Source organism: Oncorhynchus mykiss, chromosome 12 (assembly GCF_057628025.1).
Source record: "Oncorhynchus mykiss isolate SJ-2025 chromosome 12, ASM5762802v1, whole genome shotgun sequence".
NCBI lineage: Eukaryota > Metazoa > Chordata > Actinopteri > Salmoniformes > Salmonidae > Oncorhynchus > Oncorhynchus mykiss.
This window is the reverse complement of record NC_143033.1, coordinates 94506004-94525060: the sequence shown is the minus strand read 5'-3', so window position 1 is coordinate 94525060 and position 19057 is coordinate 94506004. Positions and strand designations below refer to the sequence as shown.

Genomic DNA, 19057 nt, shown 5'->3' with positions numbered 1-19057 from the left:
AATACTAGAGAGAAAGAGACAATAAGAGAGAAAGAAAGAGGACAAAAGAAAGAATTGAACATAACAGAAGACCACAGAAGAGAACGTAATTCATAATCCATTATCAGCCAGTGGATCAGGGGAACCATCAAATGCTTCCTCTTGGGGCAGGTGCATCCCAAGTCCGTAGGCCAGCCCAGCCTAACTGTCTCAGGGCTATAAGACACATATATCACGATTCACTGCTGTCTATTCTAAGGCCAGCAGGTGTGTCCTCTCATGACATGACCATCAAGATCAAGCCATTCACCACAGCAGCTCTGAAACATCTGTTTCTGGGTGGAAAGAATGTCAATGGAAATAGGCCATGAGCATGACAATAACGGAAATAACTTGAAGGAAGGAAGGCCATTAGTACTGTGAGCAGTTTGTTAAAATGGTGCATCAGTCTACGGCTTGTTTCTGTCAAGTGATGAACTGAAGTAGCCAACACACAGGTACTGTATACTGGACCTGTAGAGCAGATATCTACCATTATCTTCTTTATTTAACAGTGATTTAACCTTTATTCATCCAGGTTAGTCTAAACAGAGAATATATGTTTAACAAGAGAGACAAGATCCAAGAAAGAGCTCACCAGCTGCAATAGCAACACTATCATCCAACCATTAGACCTACCACTATCATCCAACCATTAGGCCTACCACTATCATCCAACCACTATCATCCAACCATTAGGCCTACCACTATCATCCAACCATTAGACCTACCACTATCATCCAACCATTAGACCTACCACTATCATCCAACCATTAGACCTACCACTATCATCCAACCATTAGACCTACCACTATCATCCAACCACTATCATCCAACCATTATACCTACCACTATCATCCAACCACTATCATCCAACCATTAGACCTACCACTATCATCCAACCATTAGGCCTACCACTATCATCCAACCACTATCATCCAACCATTAGGCCTACCACTATCATCCAACCATTAGACCTACCACTATCATCCAACCATTAGACCTACCACTATCATCCAACCATTAGACCTACCACTATCATCCAACCACTATCATCCAACCATTATACCTACCACTATCATCCAACCACTATCATCCAACCATTAGACCTACCACTATCATCCAACCATTAGACCTACCACTATCATCCAACCATTATACCTACCACTATCATCCAACCATTATACCTACCACTATCATCCAACCATTAGACCTACCACTACCACCCCACCACTCTCATCCAACCAGTAGGCCTACCACTATCATCCAACCACTATCATCCAACCATTAGGCCTACCACTATCATCCAACCAATAGACCTACCACTACCATCCCACCACTCTCATCCAACCAATAGACCTACCACTATCATCCAAACACTATCATCCAACCATTAGGCCTACCACTATCATCCAAACACTATCAATCAACCATTAGGCCTACCACTATCATCCAACCATTAGGCCTACCACTATCATCCAACCATTAGACCTACCACTACCACCCCACCACTCTCATCCAACCAATAGACCTACCACTATCATCCAACCAGTAGGCCTACCACTATCATCCAACCACTATCATCCAACCATTAGGCCTTCCACTATGATCCAACCATTAGACCTACCACTATCATCCAACCAATAGACCTACCACTACCATCCCACCACTCTCATCCAACCAATAGACCTACCACTATCATCCAAACACTATCATCCAACCATTAGGCCTACCACTATCATCCAAACACTATCAATCAACCATTAGGCCTACCACTATCATCCAACCATTAGGCCTACCACTATCATCCAACCATTAGGCCTTCCACTATAATCCAACCATTAGACCTACCACTATCATCCAACCATTAGACCAACCACTATCATCCAACCATTAGACCAACCACTATCATCCAACCATACCACCACTCTCATCCAACCATTAGGACTACGACTATCATCCAACCATTAGGACTACCCCTTCCTGACCTGACCACCCCCCCCCCCTAGGATGAGATAAAGGTCAGTGCTATCCAGAATCATTGGGACGTCCCTACCCTAAATCCTAACCTTAACCCCTACCTTAACCATTTTACATTTCATTTCCAATGGTGTAGGGACGTCCCATTGGAATACATAGAACGCGCAGTGATAGCATGTGTCGACCACTCACGTTGGTGACCACGTCGCTCTCGGGGTCGTTGCAGGCGCGGTACAGCGTGGAGAGCAGCAATTGCAGGTGCTGGGTGCAGTGGTCCTCAGCGTGCAGCAGCAGGGCATACAGCAGCTGGGCCGTCTTGACCCGCGTGCCCGCCACCCAGTCAACCACGTCGCGAGCCAACGCCGGCAGCAGGTTGGACAGGTTCCTCACCACCAGCTCCCTGCAGCCCAGGCCCGGACGCGCCACTGGGGGGAGTAGAGAGGTGGGGGGGGGGGGTTAGAAAGTGCATGAATATGCCAAAATGCATTAGCCTACTAAAAAGCACACAAATGGACCAATTAAGATTTACAGCTAAGGCTCCGTTTGCACCAATTAGATCTGCAAAAGATCTGAACTGAATGATTGGTTCAAAAGACCAATAATTTGGCAAAAGCCTGTGTAAACGCAGCCTATAAATCTACATCTACAAGTGCTAATAAGTTAATTGTGTTGTAACTGTGTTCTCCTATTTCTAACTGTGAAATAGAGACAGAACAACTGTTCCATAGCCCCCTGGCCCAGTTTTGCTGATGGAGCATTTTACAATATTTATTTTCAACAAAACACTTCCGTAGGCAAGAAGGGAACATCATTTGCCGGGTGTTTTCTGCTGTCACAGTGATACTGCTGATGGAGAGAGAGGACTGCATCTTACTCTAAACTCTAAGTCCCATTTTCCAGACATGTACATTTTGGTTTTATGATTGAGATTTCCTCTCCGTGGGACTTGTCAGAGCAAGTGGAAAACATTTTTAAATGAATAGCCTCCACATGCTTCATCCCTCTCCCCCGCCTACCCTCCCTCTCTCCCCCGCCTTCCCGCTCTCCCAACTTCCTTCAGTAGCCTATGAGCGGGTCTCCCTCCCTCATGAACAGGTCTCCCTCTCTTTCTATTTCTCTTTTGCAGACTGCTAATGAGCGGGGAAGAGGGTGATCAATCCTACAGAATCACACAGGACAAGACAAGCCGTTTCTGGTTGTGTCCCAGTTGTCTGACACTGACCTTTTCAGACAGGAGGGGGCCGTGTTGGATTTATGACTGGCAGGGAGAGAGACTCATCCAGTATCCATCAGCATTATCACTGTGTGGAGCTGGAGACTGACCCAGATCTGCACTACACAATAGAGGTCGACCGATTATGATTTTTCAACGCCGATACCGATTATTGGAGGACCCCCAAAAAAAGCCGATACCGATTAATCGGCCGATTCTTTTGCTGTTGTTTGTAATAATGACAATTACAACAATACTGAATGAACAATTATTTTAACACATCAATAAAAATCAATTTAGCCTCAAATAAATAATGAAACATGTTCAATTTGGTTTAAATAATGCAAAAACAAAGTGTTGGAGAAGAAAGTAAAAGTGCAATATGTGCCATGTAAAAAAGCTAATGTTTAAGTTTAACATATGAAAGCTGGTGGTTCCTTTAAACATGAGTCTTCAAATTTCCCAGGTAAGAAGTTTTAGGTTGTAGTTATTATAGGAATTATAGGACTATTTCTCTCTATACCATTTGTATTTCATATACCTTCGACTATTGGATGTTCTTATAGGCACTTTAGTATTGCCAGTGTAACAGTATACAACAACAACTCCAAGTCTCAGAGCGAGTGACGTTTGAAACGCTATTAGCGCGCACCCCGCTAACTAGCTAGCCATTTCACATCGGTTACACCAGCCTAATCTCGGGAGTTGATAGGCTTGAAGTCATAAACAGCGCAATGCTTGAAGCATTGCGAAGAGCTGCTGTCAAACGCACAAAAGTGCTGTTTGAATGAATGCTTACGAGCCTGCTGGTGCCTACCAACGCTCAGTCAGACTGCTCTATCAAATCATAGACTTAATTATAACATTATAACACACAGAAATACGAGCCTTTGGTCATTAATATGGTCAAATCCGGAAACTATCATCTCGAAAACAAGACGTTTATTCTTTCAGTGAAATACGGAACCGTTCCGTATTTCATCTAACGGGTGGGCATCCCTAAGTCTAAATATTCTTGTTACATTGCACAACCTTCAATGTTATGTCATAAGTACGTAAAATTCTGGCAAATTAGTCCGCAAAGAGCCAGGCGGCCCAAACTGTTGCATATACCCTGACTCTGCGTGCAATGAACGCAAGAGAAGTGACACAATTTCACCTGGTTAATATTGCCTGCTAACCTGGATTTCTTTTAGCTAAATATGCAGTTTTAAAAATATATACTTCTGTGTATTGATTTTAAGAAAGGCATTGATGTTTATGGTTAGGTACACATTGGAGCAACGACAGTCATTTTTCGCAAATACGCACCGCATTGATTATATGCAACGCAGGACACGCTAGATAAACTAGTAATATAAACCATGTGTAGTTAGCTAGTGATTATGATTGATTTTTATAAGATAAGTTTAATGCTAGCTAGCAACTTACCTTGGCTTACTGCATTCGCGTAACAGGCAGGCTCCTCGTGGAGTGCAATGTAATCAGGTGGTTATAGCGTTGGACTTGTTAACTGTAAGGTTGCAAGATTGAATCCCTGAGCTGACAAGGTAAAAATCTGTCGTTCTACCCCTGAACAAGACAGTTAACCCACCGTTCCTAGGCCGTCATTGAAAATAAGAATGTGTTCTTAATCGACTTGCCTAGTTAAATAAAGATTAAATAAAGGTGTAAAAATAAAGAGAAGAAAAAAACATTTGGCCAAATCTGTGTCCAAAAATACTGATTTCCGATTGTTATGAAAACTTGAAATCGGCCCTAATTAATCGGCCATTCCGATTAAATCGGTCGACCTCTACTACACAACCAAACGGTCATGTTTATTAGGCACCAAACGGATGAAAACTGACTAAAACAGAAATGGACTAGTCCAATAACAAACAGCCATTTACCATTATCAGTTGCAAAATGTTTAATGTTTCATGCCCTGATGAACATAACCCAGGACACATATGGGTACCCAACACTTAGCCTACCTATGGCCAGCAACCAGGGTGATCACGTTCCTGTTCACGTTCAAACTCATCCTTAGCCCCGGACCTGGGTTATCTACCCTCGCCATCGCAGCAGCACCATCCTACAGTATATCTGAGGCAGCTACACTGTCATTATTACTGCAGTCTGCCTGTCAGACACTGGGTTATCTACCCTCGCCATCGCAGCAGCACCATCCTACAGTATATCTGAGGCAGCTACACTGTCATTATTACTGCAGCCTGCCTGTCAGACACTGGGTTAAAGCCACTGCACCTGCATAGTGGAACTTCCCTTTTAATAAACCCTTCATCATTGTCATCATCACCCTTAATTGAATTTGTATCATTAACTTAGTACCAATCAACATACTCCTATGGAATAAATCAATGGACCGACATAGAGGGGGAGTAAAACACTAACAAGGTGAGATTAGGACAGTGGAATCATTTATCCTTCATGAATACAGGCGATCCCATTGAAATTCAACCATCTTTTAAGAGGCGAGAGACCTGATTAGATGCAGTGCACACACTTCAACCACAGGTTGTTGCCTGGTCCCATATCTGTTTGAGTCATCTGGCCAACTCTTACGGTCATTGAGTACGGTTTCATGCACACAAAAATAGGATTATTGTGAAGTCAGATCATTATAATAGCTGTTTAAATATTGACATGCTTTGCAAGAAGAACAATGTCCCTAATAATCCTGTTTACATGGATACATCTGAAATCAGGCTACCTGATGGTACTGGTAAATGCAGAAAATGGCCCATCAAAATAAACGTTCTACCACAGCGACCATGTTATTTTTGGGATTCCTATTTGATTCTGAATTCAGACATACAACGTTAGTGGGAAAACTACTTTCGATGATGCATATTTTCAGTTTTTCCACTAGCGCAAAAGATAAAAGCTTGCACTGCTCGTTCTAGCACGCTCAGATCTAATACACCGCTGTAAAACTCTGATGAAGGCCTTTACATGTCCTCAGAATTCTAAAGATTGCTCAGAAAACCAGGTATTTTCATCAACGTATGCTTACTTCCATGTTGACCTAAGATAAGTAGAGTAAGGTGTTTATAATTGACATGACTAATGCCATACTCAGCCTACTGCCATAACCAGATTAATATCAAATTATTAGTGTGCATGTAGACATACTCATCGTCACATCTTGACATAAACTGGTCTGGGACCAGGCTAATGTGGTGAGTGCGTGTGAACGTCATAGAAACAAACTGCCTTCCCAGTGTAGCCTATGTAAAATAAACTGAAATCAGGTCAGGAGGAAAACGGTAGGGTTGCTGCTCTAGATAAAGGCCTGCTGTCTGTCTTCACCTGCTGAGTGGGATGGAAAGTCAGACAGGACAGACAGGACATCACCTCTCCTTCCTGAACCCAGCAGGGATATGAAGAGATGAAGGGCTTCCTCATTCCTCACTACAGTGCTGACAGACATTATTAATAGGTGGTAATAAGCACTTGGGGAGGCAACACAGGCTGGGTGTTGTCCCTCCAATGGCCTGCCCTTCCAGCTTCTCACACAGGGCTGGGGTGGTGCGTGAGTGGGGTAGTCGTGAGTGTGTGTTTGTGCCAGAAAGAGAGTGAGTGTGTGCACGTGCATGAGTGCGTGTGTGTGTAAAAGGGAAGTAGGGGGAGGTGGGCAACAGCCCTGCAGGACGCACATATGTGTGTGTGTGAGTGAGAGAGAGAGAGAGATAAAGTGTGTGTGTGAGAGGGAGAGTGAAAGTGTGTGAGAGAGAGAGTAGGGGGAGAGAGAGAGAGGGAGAGAGAGTGTAGGGGGAGGTGGGCACCAGCCCTGCAGAAAACCCCTCTAGTCTCCACCCAGCCTGCACACCACATCCACAAGTTAGTCTTAGTAATGAGGGTGTTAGGGGGCAGAGTGCTGACAATAATTGGCTATTAGTCAAGCACTGTCATAGGAGAGCCTTGTATGATTGACAGAGCAGATCTAATGACATAACACACAACCTGTAGAATACGTAACCCGCAGGCCAATAGAGATGAGTAATATATGGAGGTGTGGAACTCCACCATGACTAAGCAGTCTTGGGGAAAAGGGCATAGTTGGTTTATGGTTGTAGCTCATACGTATTCATTTTTTTAGTTCGGCCACATCTAAAGGAATAATTCAAGGATTTGTATAAAAGTTGTCTGCTCAAAGACAGACCAGAAGACAGTACTTCTTAATACAGAAAACTAATGTTATATAAAGTTAAAAAATCCTTTCAAACCTAGTCCCAACAAAGCTAATTAAAAATCCCTTTAAACCTAGTCCCAACAAAGCGAATTAAAAATCCCTTTAAACCTAGTCCCAAAAAAGCGAATTAAAAATCCTGTTCCCTTCTTTCCCTTGATTAAAATATAATTAAGACCCCATGATGTGAATAACTGAATATTTAAAGAGTCATGTATACAAAATATTACAATTAAATCAATGCAAGACAAGAGCAAATTCTCCCACGCACAGAGCTGCAGATGATGAGCATGATGTCTATAGCTTGGAATTCAAACTGACATGCTCCATTTCACCATGGTATCAGTTTGTATTTCAGGTCACAGCAACTAGGACACACAGACAGGAGGGTGAGAATCCTGCTATACTACAACAAGCAGAAGTACAACTGGAGAAATTAAGCATATTGGGGATGGATAGGTAGGCTAGATGGATCATTGACAGCACAGCATCCCTCCCCAGCCCCTACAGCCCTCTCTCCATGCCCAGACTGCTCTGACGTCAATCATGCCCTCAGATACATCATGCCCTCAGAAGACAGTTCTTCTTATTAATAAAGGCAGCTGAACCCCACGCTGCGTCTGACCTACTTTCAGAGGAAGGAGTACATAACTAGATCGGTGGAGGAGGAGGTGGCTGTACAGAGAAGGCCACAACAACAAATCACACAGTTTACACTGGCTGATGTTCTTCAGGCTGTATCAATGCACTGATCAACTTTCGTCTTCATTATTGTAATCAAGACAACACACTACCTGGGACAGTAACTAACTAACCTTTCCTCAATGGGCTACATTCACTGAAGGCCTTGTATCTCTCTGCAGGAGACAAAATCCAATATATTTCTTTAATGATTTGTTCTTCTTGTCTGGCCTTCTTTGTGTGAGAAACTTAACCCTGTAAATACTTTTTTTTTGCACCAACCAAAGATCCTGTATTCACTTTCTATGTCAATTTGAGCGGTGCAATGGTACATTGTTGTTTCGGGCCTCCGAGTGGTGCAGTGGTCTTAGGCACTGCATCGCAGTGCTAGCTGTGCCACTAGAGATTCTGGGTTAGACCCCAGGCTCTGTCACAGGCGGCCGCTACCGGGAGACCCATGGGGCGGCGCACAATTGGCCCAGCGTCGTCCGGGTTATGGGAGAGTTTGACCAGCAGGGATGTCCTTGTCCCATCGGGCACTAGTGACTCCTGTGGCGGACCGGGCCCAATGCACGCTGACACGGTCGCCGGGTGTACTGTGTTTCCGCCGACACATTGGTGCGGCTGGCTTCCGGGTTAAGTGGGCATTCTGTCAAGAAGCAGTGCGGCTTGGTTGGGTTGTGTTTCGGAAGACGCACGGCTCTCGACCTTCGCCTCTCTCGAGTCCGTACGGGAGTTGCACTGATGAGACAAGACTGTAACTACCAATTGGATACCACAAAATTGGGGAGAAAAATGGGTAAAAAAAATATATTTTAAAAATGGTACATCGTTTCATCTCTCTGCAGTAGTAGTGATGGAGTTAACTCACCTCCAGCAGGGTAGAGGTCAGGTGGGGTCAGGAGGAAGTCCATCTTGTCCTTCAGGTCATCCTCATTCTCCTGCTCCCACAGAGCGCCTGTCTGCCTCCACAGCTCAGCAGCTCGTTGACTGGAAGGGAGAGAGCCAAATAATGATAATGCATGTCCATCCCTGCCCCGGCAGACCCAGGATTCAAACCCATTCCATAACCACGCAATGTACAAACACAAAAGCCCAGCCTTGTTGGCTGCTACTATTCCGTCTATCACACCAAACCTACTGTATAAGTAGGTATCTGCACAAGCAAAGCAGATACAATATGTGTGTATTTGTGGCTGCATATTTCCTAGGTCTGACAGAGTGAGTGAATGGTTGGTATCAAAGGCAGGGTGGTTAAGGACTGGGTCAGTCTTTTGAATTAAAGGCAGTCACTTCAGGTAGTAAACTCAAATTACAATTCAAAATTGGAAAAAACGGCATCTATTTCCAAGGAGTAGAAGCTATTTATTTCAAAAGTTTAAAACAAATTGAATTTTGAATTAAAATCACTTCCTGAATTGACGGCCTTCAATCCGAAATTGAAATTGCAGTCAATTCAGCCCTATATAATAGGTACCTTATCTCTGGGATGTCATCGCTGAGGCTGCTCAGTAGGAGGGGGATGAGCTTGTGGAAGTAGGAGTATCTGTCTCGCAGGTGAAGCAGCCAGTCACCAACAACCACAGTCACAGCTTTTCTCACCTGGAGGAGAGAGAAGTGGGATGAAACAAAACATAGTTTATTAAGTGAGAAAAACACCTTGTATGGTACTGTAGTAATTAAGGGGTTCTCAAAGTGTTTCACGCTGTGCCTCCCTTCCAGCCTTGGGGAACATCCCGAGCCCCCCTGCGCAGACACCACGTCTATTTCTATGGACACAGGTACTGTTCATGACACAAACTGTTAACACCCCCCATGTTGGTGTAGAAAATGTTGCAGGTTTAAAGCTTATTTCCTACAATTATACACATTTTGTCATGTGGTGCAAAGAAAATGTTGCAGTTTTAAAGCAAATGTTCTTGCAATTCTATACATTCTGCCATGTCTAATGTGTATTCATGTGATATTTGAGTGACAAAAAAATTACAACAATATCAATGGGCTACAAAAGCTAAGTAAAAAAACGTTAGCTGACATGGGCTAGTTGATCTGGATATTTCTGACAAGTTATAAATAGCTCTAAGTTATGCAATGACTAACATGACAAGAGGAACTGATGATGCACTACCCAATTTCAAAAATGTACCTTGTGCATTCTACTGTTACAACTTTCAAGAGTTTAAAGACGGGCTTTAAAAAAAAATCCAAATACATATATATATATATATATATATATTTATATACAGTGGGGCAAAAAAGTATTTAGTCAGCCACCAATTGTGCAAGTTCTCCCACTGTTCATCATAGGTACACTTCAACTATGACAAAAAATCCAGAAAATCACATTGTACGATTTTTTACGAATTTATTTGCAAATTATGGTGGAAAATAAGTATTTGGTCAATAACAAAAGTTTCTCAATACTTTGTAATATACCCTTTGTTGGCAACGACAGAGGTCAAACATTTTCTGTAAGTCTTCACAAGGTTTTCACACACTGTTGCTGGTATTTTGGCCCATTCCTCCATGCACATCTCCTCTAGAGCAGTGATGTTTCGGGGCTGTTGCTGGGCAACACGGACTTTCAACTCCCTCCAAAGATTTTCTATGGGGTTGAGATCTGGAGACTGGCTAGGCCACTCCAGGACCTTGAAATGCTTCTTACGAAGCCACTCCTTTGTTGCCCGGGCAGTGTGTTTGGGATCATTGTCATGCTGAAAGACCCAGCCATGTTTCATCTTCAATGCCCTTGCTGATGGAAGGAGGTTTTCACTCAAAATCTCACGATACATGGCCCCATTCATTCTTTCCTTTACACGGATCAGTCGTCCTGGTCCCTTTGCAGAAAAACAGCCCCAAAGCATGATGTTTCCACCCCCATGCTTCACAGTAGGTATGGTGTTCTTTGGAAGCAACTCAGCATTCTTTGTCCTCCAAACACGACGAGTTGAGCTTTTACCAAAAAGTTATATTTTGGTTTCATCTGACCATATGACATTCTCCCAATCTTCTTCTGGATCATCCAAATGCTCTCTAGCAAACTTCAGACGGGCCTGGACATGTACTGGCTTAAGCAGGGGGATACGTCTGGCACTGCAGGATTTGAGTCCCTGGCGGCGTAGTGTGTTACTGATGGTAGGCTTTGTTACTTTGGTCCCAGCTCTCTGCAGGTCATTCACTAGGTCCCCCCGTGTGGTTCTGGGATTTTTGCTCACCGTTCTTGTGATCATTTTGACTCCACGGGGTGAGATCTTGCGTGGAGCCCTAGATCGAGGGAGATTATCAGTGGTCTTGTATGTCTTCCATTTCCTAATAATTGCTCCCACAGTTGATTTCTTCAAACCAAGCTGCTTACCTATTGCAAATTCAGTCTCCCAGCCTGGTGCAGGTCTACAATTTTGTTTCTGGTGTCCTTTGACAGCTCTTTGGTCTTGGCCATAGTGGAGTTTGGAGTGTTGTGGACAGGTGTCTTTTATACTGATAACAAGTTCAAACAGGTGCCATTAATACAGGTAACGAGTGGAGGACAGAGGAGCCTCTTAAAGAAGAAGTTACAGGTCTGTGAGAGCCAGAAATCTTGCTTGTTTGTAGGTGACCAAATACTTATTTTCCACCATAATTTGCAAATAAATTCATTAAAAATCCTACAATGTGATTTTCTGCATTTCTTTTCTCATTTTGTCTGTCATAGTTGAAGTGTACCTATGATGAAAATTACAGGCCTCTCTCATCTTTTTAAGTGGGAGAACTTGCACAATTGGTGGCTGACTAAATACTTTTGTGCCCCACTGTATATATATATATATATGTTTTTAAATTGGAGGGGGAGGACCCCCGCCGACCCCTCATGTGCCCCCCAGTTTGGGAACCACTGCAGTAACTGTTGGTGTAAAAGAAAAGCAGCCTTTATTAATATGTTGGATTGATTAGATTGATCAGTTTGTTTATTTTGGTAAGACAAACATTTATCCCACATTTATCTAACAAGGAAAATAAGAATCTAGATTAACTCAGTAATAACAGAATTAGTCTAATCATTAACACTAAATGTCACTAAGAGTATTTGAGAATTATCTGCCAGATTTGACAGAGCCAACCTGTGGTGAGTCGTCAAACAGCCTCTGTGCCAGGTGAGAGAGCACATCGTCCACGTTCTTCCCCGTGCCGTACTGGATGACCGCTCCAGTGGCCTCGATGGTGGACACACGCACACGGGAATGCTGGTGGGAGACGGTCTGCATCAGGGGCTTGACCAGGCTCTCTGCCTGCATGTGGAAATGTTCTGGGGATAGAGAGAGAGAAGCATTTCAAACAAGATGAATGCAAGGTGACTGTCACTTCATGCCACATTATAAATTAGGGTACGATTTCCTGAATCTTATCAATACATTCAATGGTTATACATATATTGTATTTACTTTGGCACCATGGCCTTTTTTTGCCTTTACCTCCCTTATCTCACCTCATTTTCTCACATCGTATTTAGACTTGTTTTACTGTATTATTGACTGTATGTTTGTTTTACTCCATGTGTAACTGTGTCGTTGTATGTGTCGAACTGCTTTGCTTTATCTTGGCCAGGTCGCAATTGTAAATGAGAACTTGTTCTCAACTTGCCTACCTGGTTAAATAAAGGTGAAATAAATAAATAAAATAAAAAACATGTATTCAGAGAGACCATACATAGCTAGCTCTGTAGGGCATGCAAATCACAGAGAAACAAATGATTTTGTTTTTGTCCCATTGTCTTTATAGCCACAAAAAACAACCACTCTGACACAGCTTGGTCAGGTGTCCATACAATGTGCAACCATGGCAACCCTATAAGATAACTAGCTAGCTAACTAGTTAGCCTAATGTGTGGGCTAACAAGAATACACACATTATATTCTCAACCATCTTACCTGGTACACTTTTTGCAAAATGAACAGTGCATTTGCAACTCTCCCTTTTGACGTCTGGGAAAGGGTCGACAATAGTTCTCTGCAATATCTTCATCATATCGTCGAGGTAGGGAGCTAGGTGCCTGCCACACACCTCCACTGTGAGAGTCAGAACCTCCACCATGGACAGCCTAAGTTCCTCCGCGGGCTCCAGGATCTCTTTCCCGCCGAGCCGCTGCGTCAAAGCGGGCATGAGATATGGCAAGGAATCCTCCGGTTGAGGAACACACCGAATAAAATCTCCAAGCATGTGTATGGCAGTCTCTCTGCATCTTTCCATAGGATCTGACAGGCATTTCAGGAGCGACTTCAGCAGACACGTGAAAACCTCCTGCAACACGCCGCTCGACAGCCCTTTATCAATAGTTTCTCTTTTGATTGCTTCAAGCGCTCGTTTTCTTGTGGTTTTGCTGTCTTCGTTGAGACAGTTTAGATGTCGAGCAATCGCTCTCAAAACTTCAGAAGCAGCACGTTCTTCTCCGGCCGCCATAGTTGTTGCCATTTTCACTGTTGATATGGCAACGATCAGCGTTGAGACAAACATACTTGCTTTACGATAACTCTAATTCAAACATTGAAAACTTTATTGACAACTACGCAGTTTCATGCAATGCAGTGGAAATGAATCTACATATATGGAATAAAGATTTGACATAATGTATTTTTGTTACAAAGAATAATTGTGTATGTTGAATAGCATGATGAAATATATATATCTTATAATATAAATAGTATCACTTATACTATAACAATATAATAACTGTAGTATAACAGAGTTGAAATATTGTGCTTTCATATCACATTCTTCTTTAGGTTAGGATTATTATATTTTATTAAGTCTGTCAGTAACACAACTTGGCAGAGCCCAATGATGGACTTTCTATCACAGCCTCATAACTAAGCCTCATAACAAATGGGCAGAACATTGTAATGTGGTGCTTTCTCTGCATGAGCAGGTCAGGTCTGTCAGTGTCGTCTGTCAGATAACCTTTTCTCTGTCTGATACTGCTGAGAAAAACAAACAAACACCTGCCCTCTTCTTATGAAGCTGGTGTATTGAACATGACACGATGATGTGGACATCCACATAAGGAACGCCACGGCACATAATTATTTAAACATTTGAAATGAGTGAAAGGATTGTAAGCTTGTTGCTGGCCTCTTTATTCAGTTGCTTTGCGGCTGAATAAAAAGTGACAGATTGACGTCATTGAGACAGACGCAGAGCGAGCCCCAGCGAAAGAAGCAACCGAGCAGCGGCAGAGCATCTTCTCTAGCTACAGAGTAGCCTACCTTGCAAACCACATCCGTAGCCAAGAATCTCTGAGCATCCCCGGAAAATAACGGTAAGAAACTGAATGGCACAACGAATATCTTATCTGGCAAAACCTCAGCGTGTTGACGTATTTATCAGCATATGCAACTAGACTTGAATATTGCTTTTTGTTTAGCCATGGTTGTGATTTGGTTGTCATCTTATGTGAGAGACATGAAAGATAGACTCGTGCCCGGAAACACTTAAACAGGTGCTCTAGTAATGCTACTTAGGAAACATTTGATTTTCACAGAAAATGATATAATAGCTAGCTTGCCAATTTTAAATGTTAGACATTGAGGCCAATGATAAGCTAGCTGTCTTACAGTCATCTTCCATGGAAATATGGAGGTTATGGGTTTATGATAGCTAGCTAACGTTAGCCTACTTAGTTTTAGTTTTAAGCTTGCTAGCCAGCTATGTAGTAGCTAGTTTCAGAGGCTAGCTACAGTAACACATCAACCGTGATGTTTCCTTATAATTTAAATAGCGGAAGTGAATTTGCGGAGGCTTTGTATAGCTATCTCTGTCCCTAATCTGACTGTCTTTACATATTATTCCATTACAGACTACCTTGTTGTCAGAAGATATTACATAGTTTAAAAACCACATGATTTGAGAATGCATCCTTTATTTGACAGTGTTGCTGATGTGGGCTAGGCTATGTAAAGGTGGAAATAGATTGAGGTGACAATAAACAATATGCTCCTCTAGATAGTGTGACTGTAACTATGCATTACACCTGCAACAGGTACTGAAGTATGATTTGATCATGTCAAGGTATTGCTTTGATAATCTAGTAGGCTAAGTGTCTGTGGTCATCAACAAGCCGTATTAATTAATAGGCCTCTGTCTATTGTAGTTTGGAGATCCAGCCCCTATCACATTTAAAGAAAAACTGACAGAGACAGACACACAAACAACCAGGGGCTGATATTTCTCCTCATTCTGACAACCTCTCCTCTTCTCCACCACTCTTCTTTCTCGCACTCTCTTTTTTCTCTCTTTGTCTTTCTCCCCTTCTCTTCTCCTCTTCATCATTTCCTCTTCTCCCCTCCCCTCCACTCCTCTCCTCTACTCAACTCTTCTCATCTTCTCCTCTTTTCCCCTCTCCCCTCCTCCTCCTCTTTCCACCTCTCATCTCCCCCTCCCCACCCCTTCCTCTTCTCTCCTTCTCTTCTCCCTTCATCTCCTCTCTCCTCTCCCCCTCTCTGCAGATAAACCAGATAAATAACATGGCCACCTCCTCCTCCCCTAATCTGGAAGAAGACGAGAGTCTGAAGGGCTGTGAAGTGTTCGTGCAGAAGCACAACATCCAGCAGATCCTCAAAGAGTGCATTGTCAACCTGTGCATCGCCAAGCCTGAGCGTCCTATGAAATTCCTGCGGGAGCACTTTGAAAAGCTGGAGAAGGTTTGTGAATTTCCCTAAATCTCCCCTTATTTGCGACCTAAAGCTCCCTTGAAATGTTTACTGCATCTTTGTTCTTTGAAAATACATTTTTACCAACAATAATATTTGTTGTTTGTGACTATCTATTTAGTTTTTTCGTCTATAGTGTCATTATGAATGTATGTCAGTAATGTTTTGCTTATGTGTGAATCATTTCTGTTGAATTGCACTCTGCAGAAAAGCAAGGATTTGCTATCAACGTATTGACATGTAATACACAAATGAACTGGAAGGCATTGGAATTGAGCTGAGTAGAAGCTATTATTGTTGTTTCATTTCACTGAGGTGGATCTATTTTCATTAGTCGATAGTCTTTTACATCAGAATACATGAGAAAGGAGACTGTTATGCCAATGTTTTCTTGTCATATCCTCAGTATATTTGTAAATAAATAGCCTAGGGGTATCCTAGCTGTCAGTTTCATGATAATACTACATTTGTCTAATTGAGCTTTCAACTCTCCACACAATGGTGGGGTACATTAGCTGAGGGCCTGGGAGCATTAGGGGCGCAGAGACAGGGATAGTCTGTGCCCCATCCACAGACACACAGGCTGTGTTGTATGGACGTTGTCTATCCACAAGTGTCTGTGGGACAAACCGAGAACGACCTGTTACTGTCTGGTGCCTAGACTGACAGATTACGGAATAGAACTACAGAATAGTGTGAATTTCTCAGAGGTTAGAGAAAAGAGGGGATAGAATAGGAAATAAAGGAGGGAATCTCTCTCTCAATGTATTATCTCTGGCTGGCACCTCCGTAGCGAGACGCCTTTATAGATCAGCCCAGCTGGTGTGTATATTCAACCTCTGGAGCCCTCAGCCCTTGAAAGTACAGGGTCCTGTCAACTCTTTGATAAGTTAGGATAGCTAGTTGTTTATTTCACACACGCCATGTTGAGGATTCAGCAATGGCTGAATTATAGGCTATGTTAAAGGGAAATGTAACAACAATTCTACTTCATATTCTTCATCTCCAGCACCACTCCCAACATCAACATATGTGAAAATGATGTGTTTCTATGTTTTGTAGTAATAAAGACAGAGGAAAATAAAGCAATCAGTAAACACTTATCTCCCTTTAATTTTATTTTTAATTTTTTACATTTTACCTTTACGGGAGCTTTTTTTTCTATAGAATAGACTATCTTTATTTTTCCTAGAGGGAACTTTGATTGTGGTGTTGCACAGTCTCCGTTCACTACATTTGTGTCAAGTTCGATTGACTTTATTCCCATGACTTTCTTTGTAGTAGATGTGTAGGCCTAAGTGGTATTGGATTTGGTTAGAATACCCAGAATCTCAATCAGGTGATTTTTTTATGACTGTTTTTCAACTGTTGGTATGCTAAGTTTTAGCCCATTACGGAACTGTCCACAGAGAGGCCTGAGGTGTCATCTGTGTTTCAAAACAATGGGCTTTCAGAGAAATGAATAGACCACAGAGTTGTCTGGTACACTGAATGGTGGTAAACCCAATAGCCCATGGTGACTCCAGGTCTACAACAGAAGGAGAGATTGTGTGACCGGATCAGATAGATAAAGGGGACGAGGTAGGTGAGGACTGAGAAGTGAGCCTAGGGTTGGTTTTGCAGTCTACTCCCGTCAATGCAGCGTGTGTGTGTGTGTACGTTCGCGTCCGTAAGGGGTGATTATCCCAGTGTGAGTTTGTGAGTCATCTGATGATACTTTACTGTGTGTTGGTTCACACACCACTATCTGATGATTCCTCTGACCCAGTTGCATTGTTAAGGCGATGCAGTGTTCAGTTCCTCAGTAGGGTCTAAACCCCTCAGACTTCTAAAATGCTCAGTAGCCTTTATATTTCCCTTCTAGTCTTTTTTATCTGAGACGCGTCTTCCGTAGCAGCTTACAATAAACACATTGAATACATGGAACAACCAACACATGACTCAAGCACAGTAAGTAAATGCTTCTTCAATGCATGCTTTGGTTTTTACCCTAACACTACACAGCTGATTTAAATAATAAACTAATCATCCAGCTTTGATCATTTGAATCAGCTGTGTAGTGTTAAGGGCAAAAACCAAAACGTGGAGCCCTTGGGATCCCGAGGACTGAGTTTAGGAAACGCTCCTTTAAACCTAGTCCTGGACTAAAAAGCATGGTCAGGCTTAATCTGTGTCCGAGAAGCCAGTCCTTAGTGTTAGTTATTTAGTTAGTTATAGTCACTGTGTTGGAATAGAGTGGTCGCTGGAACTCCGAGTTCAATTACACAATGTGTAACGACGTTCGTCTGTAGAAGGAGAAGCGGACCAAAAAGCAGCGTGGTGGTTACTCATGTTTCTTTAATTGAAAATGAACGATACATGAAATAACTTAACTCTACAAAACAACAAACGGAACGTGAAAAACCTATACAGCCTATCCTGTGACAACAAACACAGTGAAACCCAGGCTACCTAAGTATGATTCTCAATCAGAGACAACTAATGACACCTGCCTCTGATTGAGAACCATACTAGGCCGAAAACATAGAAAAACAAACAGACTGCCCACCCAACTCACGCCCTGACCATACTAAATAAATACAAAACAACGGAAATCAAGGTCAGAACGTGACACAATGGCTTTAAAAGAAGGCCTCATTCCGGTCCAGAAATCACCATAGGTTTTTACTCTACAACGGCTGTAGCTGTAACTAATCCTGTGCATCCTCCATCCTTCTGTGTTGTGATATTATAGAGGATTACCCAGGCCAGGGAGCGTGCAGCACACAGCATGTGTCACAAGGATTGTAATCCAGTTTTTTCATTCATTTTCCAGATTATTATGGTTGGCCTACCCACAGTTCTTTATGCTGGGTTTTTATGCGTGATAATTTACAGTTCAGAGGTGTGTGTTTGTGCATGTGCCTCTGTGTGTGTGCACGGTACACATGTGCGTATCTGCGTATATGCACGTGTGTGTGTGTGTGTGTGTGTGTCTCTGTGCGTACCTGTGTATGTGCACGTGTGTGGGGGATGGTGCCCCTGTCCTAGCTGCAGTGCTAGCCCCAGCAGGTTTCTGTTGTCAAGGAGACCATGGAGCATAGTGTGAAACAGAGTGTTGCTAGTCTGGTAGGGCTGAATCTAGAGGGAGACAAAATGCTGCAGAGAGAGAGAGTGTAAAGTTAAAATGCTAATCGGATCACTTAGGCTTTACCATGACATTTATATTGGAGATGCTGCCAAATGATATCGAATGCCTGTCCATTTTCTATCAAGTTTACATGATCTTACAGATCAGATCATAGCCTGAGT

At 42.7% G+C, this 19057-nt stretch overlaps 2 protein-coding genes across 4 annotated transcripts in view; one reads left to right on the top strand and one right to left on the bottom strand.

The window, feature by feature from the left end:
• The window catches only part of LOC110485270 (dynein axonemal assembly factor 5), a 112313-nt gene that overhangs the window by 49203 nt on the left and 44053 nt on the right, over positions 1-19057 (bottom strand). The window contains exons 2-6 of one of the 2 annotated variants that reach the window (XM_090194241.1): positions 18754-18904; positions 12185-12369; positions 9565-9689; positions 8959-9077; positions 2191-2423 (exon numbers count right to left, since the gene is read on the bottom strand). In XM_090194241.1, the coding sequence (XP_090050367.1) occupies positions 2191-2423; positions 8959-9077; positions 9565-9689; positions 12185-12369; positions 18754-18847 (756 nt within the window). In that variant the 5' untranslated portion in view covers positions 18848-18904. Of the gene's footprint in view, positions 1-2190; positions 2424-8958; positions 9078-9564; positions 9690-12184; positions 12370-12991; positions 13566-18753; positions 18905-19057 lie in introns of those variants that run through there. The other variant, XM_090194240.1, reaches the window with a different exon arrangement.
• The window catches only part of LOC110511767 (cAMP-dependent protein kinase type I-beta regulatory subunit), a 216863-nt gene continuing 211749 nt past the window's right edge, over positions 13944-19057 (top strand). Inside the window, exons 1-2 of one of the 2 annotated variants that reach the window (XM_090194242.1) lie at positions 13944-14376; positions 15563-15757. In XM_090194242.1, the coding sequence (XP_090050368.1) occupies positions 15581-15757 (177 nt within the window). In that variant the 5' untranslated portion in view covers positions 13944-14376; positions 15563-15580. Of the gene's footprint in view, positions 14377-15562; positions 15758-17392; positions 17717-19057 lie in introns of those variants that run through there. The other variant, XM_090194243.1, reaches the window with a different exon arrangement.